The 23,335-nt window shown below is 47.8% G+C and overlaps 1 protein-coding gene across 2 annotated transcripts in view; it reads right to left on the bottom strand.

The window, feature by feature from the left end:
- The window catches only part of LOC125957707 (uncharacterized), a 74,517-nt gene extending 63,980 nt beyond the window's left edge, over positions 1-10,537 (bottom strand). For both annotated transcript variants that reach the window (XM_049690576.1, XM_049690577.1), the window contains exons 1-2: positions 9,882-10,537; positions 644-1,594 (exon numbers count right to left, since the gene is read on the bottom strand). In XM_049690576.1, coding sequence (XP_049546533.1) covers positions 644-1,301 — 658 coding nt within the window. In that variant the 5' untranslated portion in view covers positions 1,302-1,594; positions 9,882-10,537. The remainder of the gene's footprint in view (positions 1-643; positions 1,595-9,881) is intronic.
- Between the last annotated feature and the right edge of the window lie 12,798 nt (positions 10,538-23,335).

Genomic DNA, 23,335 nt, shown 5'->3' with positions numbered 1-23,335 from the left:
GGCGCGCCAACCAGCCTTCTCGACCTTAATGAACGAAAAGACGCCGTGGCGTGGTGGATTAAAAATAAAAGAAAACAAACACTCTCCAGCACACGCTGGTGGTGGGGGGACGCTTCCATAAATCAAACACATACCGAGGTGGATACCGAGGTGACACGGCCTCTGGGCCCTTTAGAGGGCCCTTCCCGGTTCCCCGGCCGTTTTGCGTCCTGCGGATGTATGTCATCGCGTTCGTGGCCTCAGGACCGGGCTTGGCTAATTTGCGACGCACGATTCTGTCTGATCTATACGTCTTTGAGCAACTGCCAAGCGGTCTATCTGGTTGCAGTTGCAGTTGCAGTTGCGCTACGGCATTGCAATGGTTACGCGTGGCGGACAGTTTGCGTGGTATGTTGGCGCGCACACACGCAATATACGCACACGCACACACGATCGCAACCATCCGATAGCCCCTAATTGATCTCAAATGAGATCCAGGGGCCAGAAGCCGCGCCAGAGATTGAAAGAGATCAAAGGTGGGGAAAACCAGAAGGGGAATGGAAATGGAGGCACGATGGCACCGAAAGGATCCTTAGAAACCCCCTCTCCTCGCCAACGGTTGCTACGGTGATATTATGGTGGCCAGACAAAATATAGACATTACCTTCACTGTGGTCAATAACGGCAATTAGTACCATAATCAGCAGCAGCGCCAGCTTCGCCGTCGCCGTCACCGTCACGTCCCCGTAGCCGCGGGTACTTCGCAGCACTTTGCGCGGACGTTGCGCCGCCGGACTTGCCCGGTCGCTGTCGCCGGCGTCGTCGTTGCCGTCGTCACGCACGCAGCCGTCGCCGCCACGAGCCACGCGCTCGGGGCCTGCTACTACTCCAACCAACGGCGGTCGTCCATTTTGTCGTTTGTGGCCGAGGCCAGGTGTTGGAGGCGCTAATGGTGGCACCTTTGGTGGTGGTGGTGGCGGGAGGTGGTGAAGAAGGTGATGGTGATTGTGGTGGTGGTGGTGGTGGTTGGCGGTCGCGCTATCGGCGAGACCAGCAGCAGCAGCAGCAGCAGCACGCCACGGTTGTCGTTGACGATTGGTTGCCGTCGCCACCGCAACCATCGCAACCACCATCGGTTGCTGTTGCCATTGGCACTGGGTGGACGACGGCTGAGGATCGACGCCCATCGACGGTGGTAGCTTAGTCAGCGGTCGGTGAAGGTGGTGGTGGTGGTGGTGTTGGTGGGCATCCGTATCGCCACTGGTCGCCACTGTTCGGTTCGGTGCCGCCCGTCGATGCCGCTCGATCGATATGATACTCATCTTTGGAGATCGTCGAGCTGGTGGTGATCATCTTTCGCCTAACGCCGAAACGAACGCCAAACTCAACGATCCAGTTAGGGTCACGTTAGGATAAGCTCTCGAGTTGAACCATCGAGCACCAGATCGCTCGGGCAGACTTCACCGATGTTGCTTTACAGGTGCAGACAAGTTTTGAAGCAGAGAGTTCTGTCCGTAGATGACACCAGAAGGAAATGCTTGATCACTGCTCGATCGTACTGGTGCATAGTGTTTTTCCCCCCGAGATTCAGTAGCTTTTTCTTTTCTTTGAGTATCTGAAAAGGAAATGGAAAAAAATGATCACTATTTTTTTCGATTACAATTGACGAAAAGAAATGTGAAAAGTCGAAAAACGAAATTATTCCTGTATTACTTTTAATTTGGCTCTTGAGTATTGAATATTGTGTACTTTAGAAGGTATAGAGCTAATAGTAAGACCTTTTCTGTACTATCACTAGCTCTGTTAAAGACATGGTTGGATGTTTTTTGATCGAACGGGGTCCTTTAACTTTTACAAGACTCTTGCTCGCATTTGTTTTGATAAAAAACCGCGATTCGTGACGAAATCCTTCATGCGAATAATGTTAATAGGATTAGATCTCTTCGAGAGCCAGTTCCAGTTTGTCGACATGTACTATGAGAATTGGATAGATAGTAATATGCTTTCAAAGATATTTTAATGATAAACGTTTCTTCTGATGAAATGAACCATAATCTGTTACTTAACTATTTGCTAATCAGTTTGTCATCCCTATCTTTTGTAAGACTGCCCGTTTCTTACATAAGATAAGGGCTTTATTTAACATTTTTCTTCTTTGACGCAATCTAGATCGTTCAGCTTTTGAATTTATCACTTTCGATTTTTGCAATACAGATACTTTTTCACCATTTCCATTAATGAAGGGGTCAGCTGGCTTTGTCTTGAAGAGAATTTAAGATTTATTAGCCCTAACCATTTCTAAATCGTAAAACTTCTTATAGATTCTTCGGTGTTTAGCTGTTAGTCGTGAGCTTCGGTTGTGTTTTAATAGCTAGGAAAAGATTCATCAGATTTAACGATCAGCAGAAGCAACTTAGAAGTGATACGTTCAAAAGCAAATTGACAATTTAGAATAAATGAGTGATATTTTTCGAGAAGATGTACCTAAAAGTATAAACCATCTATCTAGAATATTAAAAGAATAGTCTAATTCCCAAAAATAGTCAACTAAAATAATAGAAAAACAATTTCTACTGTCTCCAATAGATATGCTGCAACTTATTTTGATCCTTAGGGGACAATATTAAGCTATCAAGGAGCACCTCCATGATTCATAAATCATATGTTTGTCGTATCACATGAAGCACTACGGTATAAGCTGACAGTAGAGATTATTACTTCATATGAATAGAATCAACCAAGACTACGTGTACGTCGTGTGATCCGAGGTCAAAATATGGAATCAGTGGGAAAATAGAGCTAACAAACAATAAAGGTAAATAGCTTGTACAATCCTGCATCTGTAGTCAGCGTAATTATCTACCAGGTGGTGAGTAAGTTATTAACTTTACCTAGTACATGCACAAACGAAACAAAAATATAAGAAGATGAAAATGATGCCAAATATTCAATATTCTCCTTTTGACTATCGAATGACCCGCAAAAGAGCCTCTTTATATTCTCCTCCAAAGTCTGCATTCTGCAAAGCATCAAAGTGCACTATTTTCACTTCATTTTCATTTCCCACAAACCACGAGTCGAGTGTTCCCATATCAAACCGTTGATATCCGTCGTTCAGCAAGTCGCAGCATTGATTTATGAACTCCTCAAAACCCCGTGAACAAAACCCTTAAATTAAACACGCGCTTCATGCCACACACACACGGCCTAGCACCATCATCATCATTATGCGTTCGACGCCCATGGGGTTCAACACCTCGCTACAAGTGGTGCGTGAAAAGCCCAGCAACACCTCGGAATGACACCTCTTTTTTGCTGAGGAGCCCCGCGCCCCGTGGGTGGGATGACGATGCGGCGACGCATGGAAACGTTTAATTTTCCGCCGTATTTCGCGGCTCGTTTCGAAAAATAAAGCAATTGCTCTCCGATGGTGGTGGCCGTCGTGGTGCCTTGGTTGTCTCGGGGTTTTGAGCTTGAGCTACGGTCGCAGGTTGCAGGTTGACAAGTGCGTTAATAAGTGCAACGCCGAGTGGCCGAGCAGCGCACACGGACACGCACACGCACTTCTTGTGGCCAGTTTCAACAGCATCATAAATCATTTTCCCATTCCGCGCGCACTCGCGAGCTCGCACTTGCTCGAACACACACTGACCGGTACAAGCATCGTCGTCGTCGTCGTCGTCATCGTCATCATCGTCTTCGCGTTCCCGTGGCCCGTGGTGTGGCCGCCAGGTCGACAACATCCCTCCTGCCAGCGAGCACGGAATCCACGGGAGGCGGCAGCGTCCACTGTGTGGGTTGTTCTGCGGTGGTCGCGTCGCGTCGCATCGTTCGCCATTTCCTTAGTGCATCTTTTAAGTGCACGGTTTTACGGGGTACCTCCCGCCGCCGTTGTGTGTGTGCATTAAATTGTTTCAACACCACACCGATTCCCGCTTTAAAACGCGGCTGCCGGTGCTGCTGCTGCTGATGTTGTGCTTAACACGCCGAGGAACGTGATTAAAAGGTGTGCGAATAGGAGCATTAACTGCAAACGCGCCCAGCCCAGCCCAGCCCAGCCCCTGTCCTGTCCTGACCCCGGCCCAGCCATCATCTGGATCTCGATTTCGGTGCGAGATTTTTATGATTTGCCCGCCTTCTGCTTGGCACCAGCGAGCGATCGCAGCTCTTCATTTCACGCCAGTCAAGACGTGAACTGCAGCTCAACTGCACCTCAACTGCATCTCCGATCGAGCGCACACACACACACACACGTGCGACTTTCACGACCAAAACCCCCGTTAAACTGTTGAGATCGCCAGCGGTACCGGTTAGTAGCGGTAGCAGGAGTACGGGATTACACAATTCTCGGGCACTCGAAAATGGCGCAATCTCCGGTCGTCCGGGTCCATGGACAGGACGACGACGAACATCAAGCTCAGTGTCGTCGAGTGTCATTCTCTGTCAATTGCATAAAGGGCAGCAGCAAAAGGATGAGCGAGAACGCAACGTACTCCGCTGACCACACAGCACCACCTTCTCCCCTTCGCATTCCTGCCACTCTACTTTCTATCGGCGTAATTCGATCCAGGATTCGAAGCGAAAGGAATGCTGTTGCTGCTGTTGCTGTGGTCATCGCTCGCGTGTGCGTGTGTGTGTGCATGTGTATGTGTGTGGTTTGTTCTTTAGTCCTCCGTGGATTACTTGGATCCCCGCCCTGGACCCTGGTGAACCCTGTGTGATGCAATTTTCCTTCTTCTTACTACACTCCGTTCTTCGCTGCTTCGTTTTTCGTTCTGCAGCGAAGAGAATCCTTTCGATTGCACCTTCCTCTTCCTCGCATTACCATCACCACCGGTCCCGGTGGTTCATTCATCTGCGGTACAAACGATGACCATGGCGAAGGTTGTTTACAACCGCCTTCCACCGCCGCCTCTGGCCGCCCTCGAAGCCAATTGGTTGTCGTCGTCGTTGGCGTCGTCGCTCTCGCAACCACGCCACAACGACGGGGTTTACAGAACCGGGATCTCGGCAAAAAGCCACGAGTTGTTTTGTAACGGACATTGTGCTCTAGTGTGTGTGTGTGTGTGTGTGTGTGTGTGTTCTGCTCTCTGGTTCCCTCTGTCACCAACCCCCTCCTTGTGCCCTGTCTCCATTATCCAACCCAGGCCATTCCGGGTGTGCCAAGCGTTGCGCTTGTTGCGCTCGCACCATCCTCGCACCTCCTCTTCCTTCTTCTCCGCAACGAGGCGCAACAGCATTTGGGTAAACACATCGTCATCATCACCATCATCGCCATCATCATCAGCATTGCCATCGTTGTCGTCGTCATCTTCCGGATTTGCCAACCAACCAACCAACCAACCAGTGAATGAACGACGCGTCGTGGTGCGACGCGACCAGTAGCGATGCTTTTTATGCTCTTCATTCCCTGTGGCCCCCGGGCGTCCATGTGTTTCTGTGTTTCTGGGTGTGTGTGCGTGCGTGTGCTACGCTGAGGTATGCTTGAACCATGTTTGAATGGCCACGAGAATGGGGACAAAAACAAAACAGTGCGGAACGGCTCTGCTAAACCAGAAACCTACATTTCCGTGTGCAGCAGCACCCCCGTTCTAACCGATGCACCGATGATGGTCTGGTGGGGGGGGATCTGGTGACACAACATAACGCGCGGCCTAGAGTTGAGTGACGACGCTGGACTCCTGGAACTGTGCCATGGAACCAGAACCACAGAGCTCTAGGTTTAGATGTTTATGGTTTCACAACATCACAGCTGTGGTCAGTTCTTTTCATCAGGACATAAGGTATTATCGAGTACTGCTTTTACTAACTGCGCGATTTACAATCTTCAGAGTGATTAAAAGCTTTAGAGTCATTGAAACAACGTCTTTATACAGTTGGTTATTTCAGTTATTGGAGTATTTCAGTCCTTGGTGTAAAAGTAATTTAATGACCGAAAAAACGGATGCGCGATGATTACTTTTAATGCGAATAAGGTACCGATTGTTTACACTTTATAAGCTACCTCATCAGGTGATTCGGCGTGTGAGTGAGATTAGTGATTTGGGTGTAATTCTCGCTTCAAATTATGATTACATTGGCATATTGACGTTGCCCATGCAAAAGGCTTGTAAAATACATTGTTTTATTTATAGACAAGTTCGTGAGTTCCGTAACCATTTCTTACTTAACTCTGCAGTTGGTTTAAAAAAAACTATGTAAATGATTGAATTTACAATGTTTTCCCATTATAATCAAAGTATATTGCATTATTTGGCTATGTGTGTGTTTATATTGGCACAGTAAAGTAGAAAGAATGGCATGTTGCAATATTGGTTAGCAATCCAACTCACACGAACGATTTTGGGCGTCAAAAACTGACGAAGTTACGAGAAAATTTGACCATATAAAATGTGTGATATAATATATACGATACGATATAAAATATGTGGTGTATTTATGTGTAAAACGGATATAGAAAGATAATGTACCTTCTACTGCATATTATTGCTAGTATTAGAAGAAAATTAATTAAGTATGGGCCAAATGCTCCTCGAATCCGACCAATGTAAATTTCTTTTTTTTTTCTACCCTTTCATATTTTTTATGTAATAAACACCATATTGAAATTTACAGGTAAGGTTAAGACAGTTTATATAAGTTTTGTACAGTTTTCTCTCGAGATTGGGTCTGTCTCCTGCAGTCCATATAGATTAGTTTTCTGTTTTACTCCTTTGAACACGCTGCCTAGAATTGACTAACGCACCTGATGCTTACTGCTTGGACAGCAATCTCTAGAATTTATGCGTAAAATAGCTCAATATTTGTTTATTCATAAATTACTGCGTAATGAACTCAATTTAACGGGCATTTTCATTAAAGCAGGATTAAACGCAACGACACAAGGAACTAGGAAATTAAATTTGCTTGGTATTGAACCTCGCAGACAGATTATAGCCATAACAAACCGTTTCTAAACCTAATACGAGATATCAATCACTTTTATAATGAACAAGACTTGATGCTTTCGTTTCAAATTATGAAGTCTACTCTATTGTTACTGTTTGCCTCGTTATCTAGTTAATGTTCCTGCTGTGGGTCACAACCTGGGAGTACATTGTATTTAATATTTACTGTGAATACTGAACAATCTGTCAATCTTTCTGAATAAACAAATAATCTTACATAATTTAACATGTTTTTTGAGAATTTTCTTCTTCAGTTAATCACAACGTTTTCCAACGAACTTAGATCGAACAATTTGACCACAAAGCGCCCTCGTCTGTCTGTGACCTCGACGGGCAAAAGTCGAAACGATAAAAGTGCACCTCAGCAGCCGCACAAAAACCACGGGACGAGACATGCAATCCCGACCGAGAGACGCGGGATTGAACGCGAAAGCAAACATAACTACAAAAAAAACAACTCGCCCTCCTGGAATAAACTGCGAACGAATCCATCTGGGTCGCTTCACTCGTCGCTCGACAAAGTTGACGGTTTCACGATCGATTCCCGCTCGTCGTCCACGTCCACGAACCTCGAGAACAGCTGCAGCTCGGTGGCCACCACGGCCACAGGTAACACCTGATGCGCTCGCTCGCTCGCTCGCTCGTTGATGATGATGGAGGTTGCGCTGGTCGCGAACCTCGCGAGGTGACATGCCGGCGTGCAATTCAATTAAAAACTTCAATCAAATCTAATGCATTTTTGACAAGATCGGGTGGTCGCGGTTGAGCGGTCTATGCACACGGAACATGGAAGGGGGCAGGGTATCAGGCAGCAGGTGTCCTAGTAGTAGTGCTGCTAGTAGTGTACTTGTTGCTGCAGTGGTTCAGAAATATTAAATCACATTTTCTTGGCAGCTTCTTATCAAGCGCCGTCGTCGTCTCGGTGTTTGGTGAGCGAATGGTTGGATTAATGCTGCAACCGGGCCAGCGGTCTTGCATCGGTATGTTCGGCTGTTGTTGTATAGGAAAGTCAAAATAAATCCCGACACCATGAAGCCGGAAAATGGGAAATACGCAGACCAAAGACATAAAAATACTCTAGATTCTTATTAAGATTTGTGATTTCCCTGCGTTGCGTTGCGATTTTCTTCCCGTACGTGTGTGTGTGTGTGTGTGTGCGTCTTCTGTCACCTTGGAATCTGTAGTATTTGGTTTCTCGAACACGCGCCTCTCCCCACAAAGCCAGGATTGCCTCCGAGACCGATGTCTTGCACAGGGACCATTGCATATGAAGAGCGCGCGTGAAAAGAAGCGCATGAGAAGCAGAAGCGCGTTAAGTACGGCTCTCTATGTGACACAGCCACCGGTGCACCGGTAGCAGTGGTGGATGGGTGGCTGGCGTGAGGATGATGGGCAACCCGAGGTGGCCCAAAACGTGGTTATAAATAACGACGTAAACGCGCGCGCACGACAGCACAACGATGATCTACTCGTTGGCAGCCAGATGTTTGAACCAAACTGCTGTCCCACCACCCATTCCCGTCCATCAAAACACACCACACCCCCCCAGAAAACCGACTCCGAGGTGATGGGAGAAATCATTCCAAATGTTCGTCGCGGACTTTTTGGGGGCTGACTTGGGGCTGTTTACTTTTGGGCGATTGGCTTGCTGTGTGTTTAGACTTAGAGGCCTCCACACGCCGTCATGGATCGATATCGAAGGGCAATCAGGAAGCAATCCGAGCAATCGGGAACTGGCGTCTCATAAACAACCGGGAACCGCGAGCCGCGAACTCATTTACAAGCGCGGAAACGCGATTCCACGTCCGACCATTTCGCCATTAGAGGGACTTTGCACTTAGGGTCTTGGTGTGGTGAGCGAGCACAAGATCCGCGTGACGATCGCGACAACACCCTTAAATGCTCGCCACGCATCGTTTTTTTTTCTTTTTGGCGAACTTTGTTTCTTCGTCTGCGTCTCCATTGGCGTGTCTCGTTTTCAGATGTCGTCTCCCCTTTTGAGTGACGAATCTGCGGCCCTGGAGTTTAGGTTCTTTTAGGCGCGATCTAACGCTTGTTTTCCTTTTTCTTTGGCGTTCTCGAGCCATTTGCTACTTCCCTCGCTTCACTAACCAGCCAGCCAGCGTCTGGTTGTGGATTTGTTCGAACCAAGTGGCATTGCACGTGTTCTTCTGGAAAGTGTTTTTTTTATCCCTCAACACAACAAGTTTAACTTATGCGTCCAACGCGTCCAGTTCTGGATTGCTCACAGGCGTAAAGGGACAAGAAAACCCCCAGCATAAAAAAAAACCGAAAACGAGACAACAAATGTAGCTCACTGAAAACATTGGTTAGCATATGTTAACCACCTCCACCGGGTACACCTGTGGAACGTAGCCGTCCTAGAAACTGCACGGCACGGCAAATACCACCAGCAGCAGCAGCAGCAGTAGTGACAGAAAACCAGCTGATACCAGCTGTGTTGGCAGAAAAATTATAATTTTTGGCAAAACCAAACTGTCACCAAAAAAAAGGTGTTTTTTTATCGGTGCAAAGATGTGATTAATATTGAACCTATTTGGTTGCTATTGTTAGCAACCGGTTCCGCATGGGCTTGCACAAAACTCCCAAAAACCATCGTGCTACCAACCGATTGTTAACCCACCGACCGGAATGCTCCAGTTAAATAGCTCTGCGTAGCCAGCAAACACGTTGTCGTCGTCGCCGGTGCGGTTAAGGTTATTGTTTTGGTTTCCCTTTTCTTCCAGCGAACTTCCAACAACTCCCGAACCCCGATCCACCGTCGGCATAAATGATCCCCCCCCTCCCATTTTCTCGTTTGCGAATGTTTCGCTCATCTTTTGCAAAATACGGAAATAAGAACCGGCAAAGTGCATTCCGGCCTCTTGCGCCATGTGTGTGTGTGTGTGTATGTATTGCGATGATGCTTCGAGTACTAGTCTATAACACACTGACCTGTTTGCAAACCGATCGACCGCGGCAGATGCACCGACTTTAAATATTAAACACACACAGACACACAAACACTTGATCGTTCCGCTCGGAACTCGGTATCGAAGAAGGTTTGCCACGTTTTATCACCACGTTGCGATCACCGGCCCTTGTTGGTCACACTTGCTGCTGTTGTTGTTGTTGTTGTTGTTCACACACGCTCGTTGATTGATAGTTGAACTGTACTGTTGTGATTTCCATTGCCACTAAGCAGCACAAACACACCACGCTGTTTAAATCATCGCCAGCATTATGTTGCGATCGATTCGCGACGCTTATTGTGCACTACGATGCACCAGAACACCGCCAAGAACCTGCTTTATCTCACTTCAAATACACACACACGCACACATTGGTGCATCACGAAGAACAACACAAAACTGCAGTCTCCAGCGCCCCGGCACCCAGCGGGACCGGCCGGCAAAAAAAAACGTTTGCTGCCGCTGATCCAGCAATATCGCGGAGTCACGTGGTCACGGCATGCACAATGCAGAAGCACAGAGGCGCAGCAGCTTGAGCAACAGCTTCTAGTTACGTCGGACACGTCGTCCCCGAGAGACCCGAACACTTTACACAAAACGGCGCGACCGAGAACGAGAGTCCCGGCCTCGAGATTAACCCGCCGGCGCCCAAGGAAAAACTGCGCCGGGGCCATCGCGCGCTAAAATTCCAAGACGGCGGCCGATTCGAGATGATGCTGGCGGTTTCCTCGTTGGGTTGTTCGACAAGTTCGCCAAATGTTCAATCATCGAAATTATCACGTGTCTCGGTCGATTTTCTTCCGTTGAGTCGTTTTAAATTTTCACTCATCGATTTTCCAATCGCGGTTTTGCCGATTAGCTAAAAAAAATGACCGATTAGCTACTTTTTTTATCGATTAGCCAAAAAAAACTCGAGCGAAAAACTGAAGAGCAAGAAAGACAGCAAATGCTGTCAGTTATTGCTGTCTCTCTCACTCCCCTTAGACAACGGAGCCGAGACACCATCCGCGAGTCGACATCCGAACATCCACGAATCGACATCCGAACGGGGGAAGCGCCGAAGCCGAAGGGAACCCGAACACACCGGAAGTGTGGTGAAAATAGCTTCGTGGTGGCGGTGGTGGTGAGAATCGCGAATTCGAAAATAACGGTTTACGGAAACGTGGTTCTGATCATTCTGATCAAATATTCGGCATGATTTAGGGGGGCTTTCGGTCTCAAACGATCGATGATTATCGCTTATTTATCGACTGTCTGTTACTTTCCGTTGCGTTTGCAAAATTAGCAATCGACCACAGCACGGGAGATTGGAAGCGAGAGTCGCTCGATTCAATTCGCGTGCACGTCAATGGCGTTTGAAGTTCACGATCCATTATCACCATCAATCCGGGGCCCTGGGGGGTGTTACGCAAGCTCACACACGAGCTCAACACCCCCTAAACCCCCGTCCCATCATCCACACCGAGGGAGCGAGTGCCGTAATGGTTAGCGTAATTACGAAAATGATAAAATAAATAAATAAACAATCCAGCCGACCGAGGAGGTGTTGGCAGCCAACGACGACGACGACGACGATGATGATGATGACGGCGACGACGGCAACGAAGGCGAGGGCTGCCAGTATTTTTAGCCGCCTATAATGCCTCCCAGCATCACGCCCTCCTCTCACTAGAAGCCGCGCAGATGGGTCGGAAGAGAAGATGCATTCGCAAATTTGCAACGTAACCTCCACGGTGTGGCTCAGTGAGGAAGGAAGGGAGAGAAAGAGAGAGAGAGAGAGTGTGAAGAGCCCTCGAAATGCGGCTCACTGGAACACACTGAGGGGGGAGGATGGTGGTTGGGGCATTTTGTTTGTCCAACCGATTATGTGACCTCACGATCACGCTGGAGTGTCAAAGCAAGTGGTGGAGAAGAAGGAGCAGGAGAGGTGGCCAGTTGGACATTCATCGGCTATTCATGCTCGCAGGCTCACGCCACGTCACGCCACGCCACGCGGTGGCCGCGACCTCACCGATGGCTGCAACCTGTAACGGGACTTTACTGGTTTGATGCCCCCTCCGGTGGTTAAAACAAGGAAGCAGCAGCGGCATCCACCGGCATCCGTCCGACGGAGTCAGGCCCCGGAGTCCCGTGTCTCGGTGCGCTTGTGGCGGCAGGTTTATGGCGAGAAGCGAATCATAAATCACCCGCCGCACCGCGAAGACACACGTGAGACCAGGCCGTGGCCGTACCAGGGAGGGTGTATGGTTTGTAATTTTCGAAAAATGATCACCAATGAACGGAACACTGTTATTATGGATTTATTATGGACACTGTATTTACAGGCTTTAACATAGGCCAGTTAGAATCTGGGCACTTATTTGCAACACTAGAGGCGCATCTAGAGGTCACGTTAGTGAAATGCAATCGTAATAGTATGCATGTTAAGTGATAAAAATATTGTCAAAATTGAACCATACTTTGATGCGAAAGACGAAACATAAATCTGCTAAAAACCGCATTTTTTATTTTTAAACTCAACTCAACAAGTAAAAAAGGATACTAAGACACTTACGTTGAAGCTAATTTAAAAAAACAAAAAAAAAAATGACGACGTGAAAAATTGAGGATGATTATTTGGCATGGGATCTGAAGTTGTCATAAGAGAGTCTACAGAAAAGCATGTTGTCTATAATTCACGCACCAATTATCCTGTGTAAACTTGGAATCATTTAAGCTGCTGTCCCTAGGTATTGCGCCAATTTTCTGTTTTCAATTCGATCGATTTTAAAGGAAAAACTATCAATCCACCAAATCGTGTGGATTTACGTTCTATCGACTGATATTCGTCAACTATCGAAGAGAATCTTAAGAGCTATATCCGAAATGTATAAAAACTTAAATGGAGGTAATGTGCAACAAGAGCGCAAATTGTGTGTCCTGCAATACTGTGCAAAAATATTTTGGGTAGCGTTAAAGTAAAAGGTTAAAAAGACATTAAAAAAACTAACGAATAATTTGCATCAATTATTCTCCTTAAGGCAATAAAACCCCTAAGAGACCTTTTTTCTTTTTACGTAATTTCATGGCTGCTATATCACCTATTCTGTTTGTCCCGATTCTAATTGGTACTGGTTTGTAAAATAGTTTGTTGTTAGTGTGCTAGTAGTGGTAGTGAGAACAATATAACAATAGAACAACTTAATGTATTTACATTATTATCATCCCATTTCCCGGTGCACACGCCTCATTAAGGCATAAAATTCCATTATCCCGGCTCACGAGATATGCACCGCAGTATTTGCGAGAAATCGAATCGGGAATCGGGCGCGTCATGCGTCATCGCGCTTAGTTTGCACATTCCTAGATACCCTCGTATCTCCCCCCTTTTACCCCAAACCAACTGGCAATAATCTGCGAATGCAAACGCTTGCAAACATTGCGCGATCTCTGGCTGGATGCAGCCAGTAGCAGCAGCACCAGCAGCAGCACCAGCAGCAACCAGCACGGCAGCATAACAATGCTGATCTTATGCTGATAGTTAGGTATCGCTTCCTCGCTCACTCTTGTGCCTCTTGACATGCGAACAAACCCTGACCTACGCCAAGGCGAGACACAGACGACCCACGACGACTTCCAGACTATCGCCAGACGCCGGTCCTCACGAGTAACGCAAAACACACAATCAGAGAACTGGTCCGCTGTCTCACAAAACCGGACACCCCGCAGGGGGAGTGGGATGGAGGAAGGAAGAGGTTCGACTTAGGCTCCCCCAGACCGAGGCCGCGAACCGACCAACCGACCGACCGACCGACCGAGAGTGACCGAACGGGTGGCCTGCATAGATTAGAGTTTATTTTCGTGTGGTTCGCTTTGACGCGGATTTTCGCTGCGCCGCGCGATATCCACATTCGGTTCGAAGATCCAATGCCATCGACGGCGAGTCACGACGGAAGCTCACTCCTTGTCCTTGTCCTCCTCGTGAAAGAATCGAACGACGAGGACTTTTCCCCTTAGCCGCAGCCATCGTGGCTTTACATCTAGTTATTCTAGCGAGCGAGCGAGCGAGCGATCGCGTCCCCCCGGGCCTGGAAGAATGTTGCCATTTTGGAAGAGCCATTTCTAAGTCGCACGATCGCGTCGGTATGCGCCCAGCCTCCCTCAACACCCTTCTTCACATCTCTCTCTCTCTCTCTCTCTCTCTCTCTTCAACCCCTTTTCTGTAGACAGAGAGAGGTAGTTGGCTTTTATTTAGTCTTGCGCAAGAATCAACAAACAGACCGCGAGCGCGCGTGAGTGTAGGCGAAGATGCTGGGCTTGATTAAGCTTGTGATGACAACGCAAAGTCTCGCTGTGTGGTGTCGGAGGGCACTTACGGGGCAGCGCAAGACGCTTTGCATGCTGCTGCTTCTGCTACGTGCATTATGCGCAGAAGCGTCCCGTGTGTATGCGATCGCCAGACCAGACCAGACGCTAACGTCAGTTCAATGTGCTGACGTTCATTGGCATCCGGCAAAGGGAGAAGAAGCCACTTCTTCGCCATGCCACTGACAGACGCAGGTTTTGTGTTTTAATGTTTAGAAATTCCGTTTCCTGTCTCTTCGATCGATTGTGATTGATTTGAAGTATGCTTCTTCACACATGGCAACGTCATGGCATTCTATTCAGCTTCCGATGGTGTGCGTTGTGCCCGGAGAGCACTACACCTTTCCTTGTGAGTGAGCTAAAAAGAACTTATTGCTCTGTGTGGTTATGGGACGGGGAATCACCCATCCTTCATGAGTCATCGCGAATGCTGCACGCTGCTTGGCATTGTGCTCACGCCAATAATGATCGCCAAACAAACACTCCCAGAACCCAAGTTAGATTTATGCTGATGCTGATGCGCACAGAGACCGGAGACACAAAAGAAATCTGCTGCAGCCATTGTGTACTACAACTGCAACTACTACAATCACTATTGCTGCTTCCGCTTCCCGGTCGCAATGGATGCAGCACAGCAGCTGAGAGTTTGGCAGCCGTAGCCTGGAGCACGGAGAAAATGGGAATCATTTGTCATCGCGCAATCCGAGGCCTGGCTAATGCCCGGTTGCCAACGAGCGCGCACCGAGCTTCCGTTCCAAACGCAAACGACCGCTTTTCACGAGGGGTCTGCGTTCCGGCGACGACACCTAATTGCAAGCGATAAATTGTCTTAGAACGCACGGAAAATGGCCGGCTACTGAACCCCCTTCCTGGACTACTTGGTTTCATGCGACCCCCTCCAAAAAAGGACTATGATTTTTAGGCGGATTTTCTCCTCGACTTTTTTCGGACGGATTTTTGTCTTCGAGCCTTCTGCCTCGATGATATTGCATCCGCGGGCCGGTTTCTCGCGCGCCAGAGTTTGTGGGCAATTTTTGGGCAAATTTATGCGCTCTGACCGCGCGCGCTCGCTCTGAGTGCCTTAGTGGCCGGAAATGCATTCGAAGCCAGAAGAACCAGAAGCACACGCCATTAAGACCGCCGGTGTCGGTGGTGGTGGTGCCCCAGTGAAAGTGCCCGGTCCCCGGGTTCCATTATGGCGTTGTGTTTGTGGTGGTGAGACAGGGTGTGAAAAACGGGGGAAGGAAAAGTTTAATTTGTTTTAATTAAAAACTGCAGTCTCACCGGCGGCGCGGGGTCCCGGCGACCGGCGACTGGCGACTGGCGACTGGCGGAGGATAAAGTTTTTTCGGGAGGCGATCGGATGACAGGCGCGCATGTGTGTGTGTGTGTGTGCCGCCACGGACCGCACTACAGTAACGCGATGAGCCAATTAAGAAGCTGGCGCTGGTTTCGAAGGAGAAGATATCATTAATTTCAATTCAAACTTTCAACTGCCAACGACGCCACCGACGGATCCGACACGGGCCCGACGAGCGTTTGTGTGGCCAAGGTGAGCTGTGTTGAAGATCGATGATCAACGGTGGCCTCTCTCCATTCCGGTGCGTATCCGGAAGGTACTCGGACCCGGACCCGGACTGGCACGCGATCGGTTGACCAACGGTCGGTCGGTCGGTCGGACGGTTCATAATTGCTTCATTTCTAATGTTGCGCTGGGTGACGAAAGAAACACGGATAAGCAAGAAAATCAAGCAAAGAAAAGAACAAATGGCGCCCTTGGCGCCTGCTACGATGCAACACTCGCACACACACATACACAAAACTATTCGCAGTTGCATGCCTTCGATTATGGTTGCAAAAATGTAATAAAAAATAATGGAATCCGCTCCGCGCGGTCGCGAGCTTATCACAATCTTGCAACGACTACTGCGCCTACATGCCGCCGAGCCGATGATGTGTGCCGCCGCAGCAGAGAATGGCAGCTCAACATGCACACAACAGCATCTCGCGGGACGCCCGATGGCTAATTAAGGTATGAGGATAAGAGAGCGAGCGTAAAAGCGGACACTACTGCGTCAGGTGTATCAAGGGGGATGGGGGGCTGGTGGGAGGGATGCAAGGCGCCCCTTTGCTGGCCGTACGGTCTGTGTGTTTCAGTACGTGACAGTAATTATCGGAAGGCCGGCCAGTCGGTCGGTCGGTCGGTCGGTGTGTGGCGGCTCGGTGAAGTAATTAATTAAGAGCAGATATGATAATGTGTGTTTTCACCTTCCATCAGCGTCGCAGCCGGGAGTGCCGCACCGGTCGCACCTCGTTCCGCAGCCACCGAATGCACCCTTCGCAATCGTCATCGATACCACGTGTGCGCCACGTTCAAGTTGTTGATGCTGCTGTGTGTGGAGCCTGGACTGGCAGATAACAGAGCGAGCGTATGATCAGAGCGTGGTTACCAGAGCCTCGATCGCCACCAGGCTACGTCTTAGGAAATGTGCAAAATTCAAGCTAATCGCGGCGCGCTGTGAGTGAGCATTCAACACGCGGCGCGCAACATTCAGACAGCATAAATCCAACGACGACTGCAATTGCACTTCTATGGTGCAGTGCTTTCCAGATATTAATCTAGCGGTACCGAAGGGGGGAGGAGGAGCGCTCTGCGTATGCTCCAATTTTTTTATTGACTTGATTTCCGTGCCAGGGTGCCTCTCTTTGGCGACGCCCGAGGCGCACTGCAGAGAAATGGTTATTATCACCACAAATGCCATTAATGTGCAGTGATTAGGGGATAAGTGTTGCTGTGCGCCTGGCTCTCCGCGGCAATCTGTCGGATGCTAAACATTTCTTTAATTGAATCATTTTTCATCGAGCCCTACCCACAACGCAGCCGACTTAATTGTGGGGCCCTATCTGTGGGTCTAGTGGCAGGAAACGACAAGCCACTCTCTATCGAGAAGCAACCATTTCTTCCAGCTTCAGTGAGAAACACATGATTTGTTGTATCTACAACCACTTGTTACCTTTACATCATCATCGATGTAACAATTGACAGGCAGCTTACCTTTTGGGACATACTCAAAGACTGGTTTTAACGGACGAACTTGATGCTACTTCAACTTCTTAAAAATATCACGCTGCCGAGAGAACACGCACCAGTGACAGCAAAGATGCTGATGAGGTTGATCCTCGTAAAGAGTAATCCCTCCGGTAAAAAGTGACAGGCCCCATCCCGAAACCGCAAACAGGAAACCATCAATTGCCCGATACGGTGATGAGTAATTGTACCTCTTCTTCGGTGTTGGGCACTCGTGTTGTGGCTGTATGTACTCCGAGATGTGTGTGTGTGTGTGCATATGTGTCTGGAGCGAATCGACAGCAAGAAGCGACAAGACGTCCTTACCACATTGAGAATGGTGGCCACCATATTGGGCTACACGTGGCTCGGCTCGATTTCCGCCCCGAAAACGGTTGGCATTCACCTGCTTTCCCTTTTTCGTATCGTCGTGTCCCTCTCTCTGGGGAGCCGGTTTTTTTTGGGGAGGGGGGGAAGATGAAGAGGACGAACAAACAACACGTCGCGTCGACGTCGGTGTCGACCGGTTTTGACATAATTCTGGCTCCGGTCTGGTCTCCGATGTCCCGTCGTGGTCGCAGATGACTAGTAAGGCGGGGTATTTCATTGATTAAAATTGTCCCAACCATATAGCGATCATGGGCATCGGCTGCAAGGTGGATCGTTGCAGGGCAAATGCAACAACACAGAATACCCTGGCACTGCACTGTACCCGTGAGGACGCGCAGCGACACAATTACCGAAAACCCTGGAAGGCCCGGCAGTTGGATGCCTCCGGAAAAGTGCAAGGCGGATGGAATGTGGCGGTAAAGATGGACGGAAGATATTTTCAAGATCAAGATCACGGACATGCCATGTCGTTTCATTATCATCCTACCCGTGCACGCAATTGCAGGGGTCAGGAAGGGGTGATGCATCTTTCCGGTTTTCGGGTTAGATGGCCACGTTTGGCCCGGGACATTGTGTATGTTTTTGTGCTACAGGGTGACAGTGTGAGTGGATTCATAAAAGCATTTTTATAAATTTTGTAATCAAGCTGGCGAGGCTGTCCAATTTTAAATGTGCATGGAATTAATTGCTTTTCGTTACTAATGTCAATATTAATGCACAAGGGTCAGTTATATTCTATTAGGATCCAGAATTATTTTTTCGATTTTTGGCGCAACAAAAACGATTTATTTTAAAAACCAAAAGAAAAATTACATTAATCCAAGTATTGCCCATCGCAGGTCATTACTTTTTTCCGTCTTTCGGTTAATTTTCGAATTCAATGTTGAAAGAACTCCTCATCTTTTGAAGCAATCCAGTCAACTTCCCACCTAGCGATACTAACATAAATGGGATGAGATTCTGTGCAGCCAAAAAGTATTTTAGGCAACCAAAAATGCTGTATTTAGAAACAACAATATCTAGTGCAATGCCACCATTGCAGTAACATGCAAGACGCTATTAAAATCTTGATTTTTTTGTATTTTTTATTTTGTCGAAAAAATATGTTACAGTCAATATAATGAGCCGTTAATTATTTCGTCTTAGCGGTATTTAGTTATACTTTAAAACGTAATAACACACCCACACGTAGTAATAACTGACTCAAAATTAGTAGTGCCATCTTTTTGCAGAATCTAAAGAACTAACTCAGAACAAATACTTCTTGCCTAACAAGTTTAGTTAAGCGGCGCGGTTCACTCATGGAGTGCGTGTTCGTTTGTCCACCCAGAGAGCTTTAGGTACAAGATTTGTCACGATCACTCTCTTTAGTCTTCAAATTACCAAACTTGTGATCTAACCGGGAAAATGATGTTTCTAGCAAAAATCGTCAATCCCTTCAAATAAATATTTAAATTAAATTGGGCAAAGATTGTGCACACGTCCACAAGTTACAACACACCACCCTGTTTGCGTATTTCTGGTAAAATTCATTCATTCATCACTTCCTAGCAGCAGAAACCTCTGTACCTTAACCAACAACATTAGCTGCAAGACCAAAGCTGGCAGCTGAAAAAAGGTTGGTGATTTTCGCGCGCACTAACCTTTTTCACTGCGTAGAGTGCAATGCACAACATCAATGCAATGCTGAAGAGAGCAAGAGCAAGTGGAAAGGAAGCCACGCCATTGAGGACAGGCAAAAGATGACCAAAACGACGACGACCAGCAGAAGAGCAGCCGGAAAACGAAGGGAAGTGGCCATCTCGCCGGAGGATGGCACAAACCGTTCATTCTCTACTTGCTTTTGCCTAATTACACGTTGCTTGTAGGAAAGCGTTTCAGGTCGAAAAAGGCAAAGTTTTTCCAACACAAAAAAAAGTGCATGCATCTGTATACTGCACGTGGTCTTCTGCAGTGCCTCTGTTCGTCCAATCCTTATTATGGGTTCGGTTTTGCTTTACTTTGTCCTAGTTCCAGCCCGTAACACGCGCTACTTTCGCTTCGAACATGGCGAACATCGACTTTCGTGGAAAGAACGATAATTACGTAAACGACGATCGACCTTTCTTTCGGTGACCTGGGCCTCCCGAAAGGATCCGTCTGCTCTTTCCGGTGGGGCTGGAAAAGCAGGGCACGGTCACGGGTATTTATTTTTCGGCCTCGGTGAAATGAGCCATGTCCAAGTAACAACCAAACAACAGCAGCGACGACACAACACACAAACGGAGCGATAGGACGGACAGTGCAGGCTGATCACGAGATCCTGACCAAACCAACCAAGAGTTGAGTCAGCGAGCTCCTCTGTTAGGGTCTTTGCAAATAGAAAAGAAGATGGAGAAGAAGCAGAAGGAGCTGAAGAAGAAGAAGAAGCAAACCAAGAACGGACATTCCACGATCGGTCGCCTAACGCGCTCGCGATCCTGTACCGACGAGGCGTAATGGGGTTGGGCAATGGCTATTACGCGGCCGCTGCTTCTGCGCCTGCAATTGCACCCTCGGCCGGGTGCAGTGCAATTGCGCAAAAAGGTAATTTGAATTTTTAATACAATTACCCCCGCCCCGCACCGCACCGCACCGGACGGCCGACCGGCCAGCACTGCTCCGGTCCTCTGGCCACACTTGGCGGTCGGTTTTCGGCCCCCTCCGGGTACCACCACCAGAACGAAACAGCAACAACAGCAAGTCAGTGGCACCGAGCAGCAGCAGCAGCGACAGCGACAGCAAGACACCAACCAAAACCTAAGACCTCGGTTAAGGCGGGGCAGGCGACCAGACGCGACGACCGGAGTCGACGACGACGATCGACGAGATAATATCCGAAAAATTTGCCTGCAGCTGACAGTGCATGCACTGTGGCTACGGTCTGCCTGCGATCAGGCTGCTGAACCTTGCGCATTGCGCCGTGGCGACGGGAATGGCCATTGCCGGGGCCATCGTCGAGGTCGTTTCCGTACAGACTGCCAAGATGCCTTCCGGGACCCGGTGGCAGCAGCATGTGCGGTGTGTTGATGTGTGTGGTATGTGGTCGTGGTGGTCCCCCGGGGGGGGGGGGGGGGGGGGGGGGGGGTTTCGCAGCGGTCGGTCAGTGGTGAAACGGCACCACCGAATACCTTTAGTATCGCTCCGGCTCTCTTTCTGCTGTCGGACCGTGGTCCCTTGTGGTCCGATGGGCTGTCCAAGATAAACTTACGCTTACTTACGACCGCAATGTTTGACTTTTTTTTGCCGGGCATAGAACCCCCTGGAGTGTTGCAGAAATGTGTGTCTGCGAAAGAAAGGAGGGATATGCTTTTTAAGGTTTAAGGGAGAGAACACTTAAAGTAAAAGACGATTTAAGATATTAGAACATTTAGATTTTATCACTACTTGTACTTCTAGTCTGGTTTCTTGATAGTAATCCATTAATTGATAAGACTTATCTCGCAACACTGTTATGCCATAGCTGCATAGATCATAGTACTTCTGCTAAGGTATCTGTAGTCTTGGCGATATTGAACATCCATTTTGTGATCCTGGAGAAACCGGAAGGTTATTGATAGATTTTGGTTCATAACCATTTGCGATTGTAATTTAATAAAAGGTTAATAAGATTTTGAGGGTTTGTCCCTACAAGGCTTCTTTATTATTTCTGGCTATAAAACTAAACTATATGAAACTTCACAATACAAGACAGCAAAGAGTTTCTATTAATTTGTGTTTCATCGAATTTTAATTCCTTGTAGCCAGGTATCAAGAGCGTGAATTAAAACGTGTGATTCTGATAAAAAGTGGCGCCACTTATTGGGATGAAGGATCTCAGGCAATTGTTTCTGCACGGCGTTTTAAAGTACAGACAAATATTTTTATAACACAATAGGTGCACATGATATTAACTATTATATATTTTTTTCTAGAGTTAAAATGTAGAGTTGTGTTCCTGAAGAGTCTAAAGTTTTGGAGAAAGTTTGGTAATCTTCTTTTCTCTTAAAAAACGATTGTTGAAAGGTATGGTTTGTTTGTTAAAGCTAATGATGAAGATGGGCCAATAAAAAAAAGTGAAAACTTGTATCAAAGTTAAAGTAGTGGAGATTTTAAAGTTAAAGACAAGAAGAAGCTCAGGTCAACCATTAAAAATTGGAAGTTGAAGTTTTTCAATAGGTTGTCGTGTAATACGAACATTTGAACACTGGTCAAACTAATGGCGGAGGACGATATCGACAACAATTGGCCCGAATAACAAGAGAAAGTAGTGTCCGGCGATGGGCACTACTTTAAAGAAGTTAAGAACTTAATTAAACAGAAAAAATACGTTTCTGTTGGGTTAAAATATCGTATGTTTCTATTAACTCCTTTTTCGTCTGATGATCCCTCCCTTAAATATCTTCTTGGCAAAAGTACTTACCTCCTGTTGTATGATCGTTGCATCATATCTGACAGGCGGGTAATTTGGGTGTTTGGCTGTCGGCCGATCGTACGTTAATCGTTTGCACGACGTTGCGTTGTTTGCCACGGGAGGACAACCTAATGGGATTCGCTTCCGGCTGGTGTCTGGGGAATTTTTGAAGGTCCATTTTCAGCACCCCAGTCTCCGTCTCCTTCCACTAACGATCACTTGAACGTGAATCATTCAACCAGCAATCCTCAACCTTTCGCCCAAGGACGATGCTCGCCAGGGGGGGGCGAGGTGCTTCCCTTTCCAGTTGCAGCAGTTATCTTATGAATATTGCATGTCGCCTGTGCAAATGCAATGCAATGTGCGATCTTGCCGATAGCGATCAGCAGTCTGTTAGTGCTTCGATTGGTAACGCTTCGTTTCTGTTGTTCCTTTTCAAGCAGATGGTTCCCTTGCAACGGACCCAAAGTGAAGGTTCCGACTGCGAATTAGGACGACTTCTTATGAATGTGACCTTCATTCGGACGAGACTTTCGATTTCGATGACACATTTCGATGTTCTTTTGTCAGCAAGGATCTCATTGCTCTACTGCAACCAACGCCAAACAGCAGCGAATGGTTTGCCAAACCAACTCCGCACTTTCACAATCAGTTTTCATAATCAAATGGAGAGGAAAATAGAGTGATAATTGCTCGGCCCCCGGTGTAACTATTGCGGCCACCTCCGGCACCAACATTGCAATGGCGAACGGACAACTTGTAGCTACACTACTGCACACACTACTGCAACTATGTGCGAAAGGGCACCGGCCAAGCGACGAAACGCATGGACTTTGTTGCGTGTCAAGAGTGCAAAATGCCGTTTTAGAAGGCAATAATCGTAGAGTGTAATTAGCGAATCATCGCCGGATCGCGGTGCTGGATGATGACCGTGCGAAAGCAAACCGCGAGCGCGCACACACACACACACAGCGGGGGATCTTATTTCGACGACGACGACTCCGATCCGAGCCGATCAGCGCTCATATGCCAGTAATCCCACAGTGGCCTGTGTCGTAGCGTAAAGCGGTCGTCCTGCGTAAACGATCACGTCCGTGATCGGCCCCCCGTTATTAGAAACACTCAGCGCGGAGATCTCTTTAACAACGGGTTGTTACACCACGCTAACCGATATCCAGCCGATAAACAACACTCCCTCTCTTTCTCTCTCTCTCTCTCACGAGCC

The sequence above is a fragment of the Anopheles darlingi genome, chromosome 3, assembly GCF_943734745.1.
Source record: "Anopheles darlingi chromosome 3, idAnoDarlMG_H_01, whole genome shotgun sequence".
Taxonomy (NCBI): domain Eukaryota; kingdom Metazoa; phylum Arthropoda; class Insecta; order Diptera; family Culicidae; genus Anopheles; species Anopheles darlingi.
Note: the sequence above shows the minus strand (reverse complement) of the source record. Positions and strands in the feature narration are given on the sequence as shown.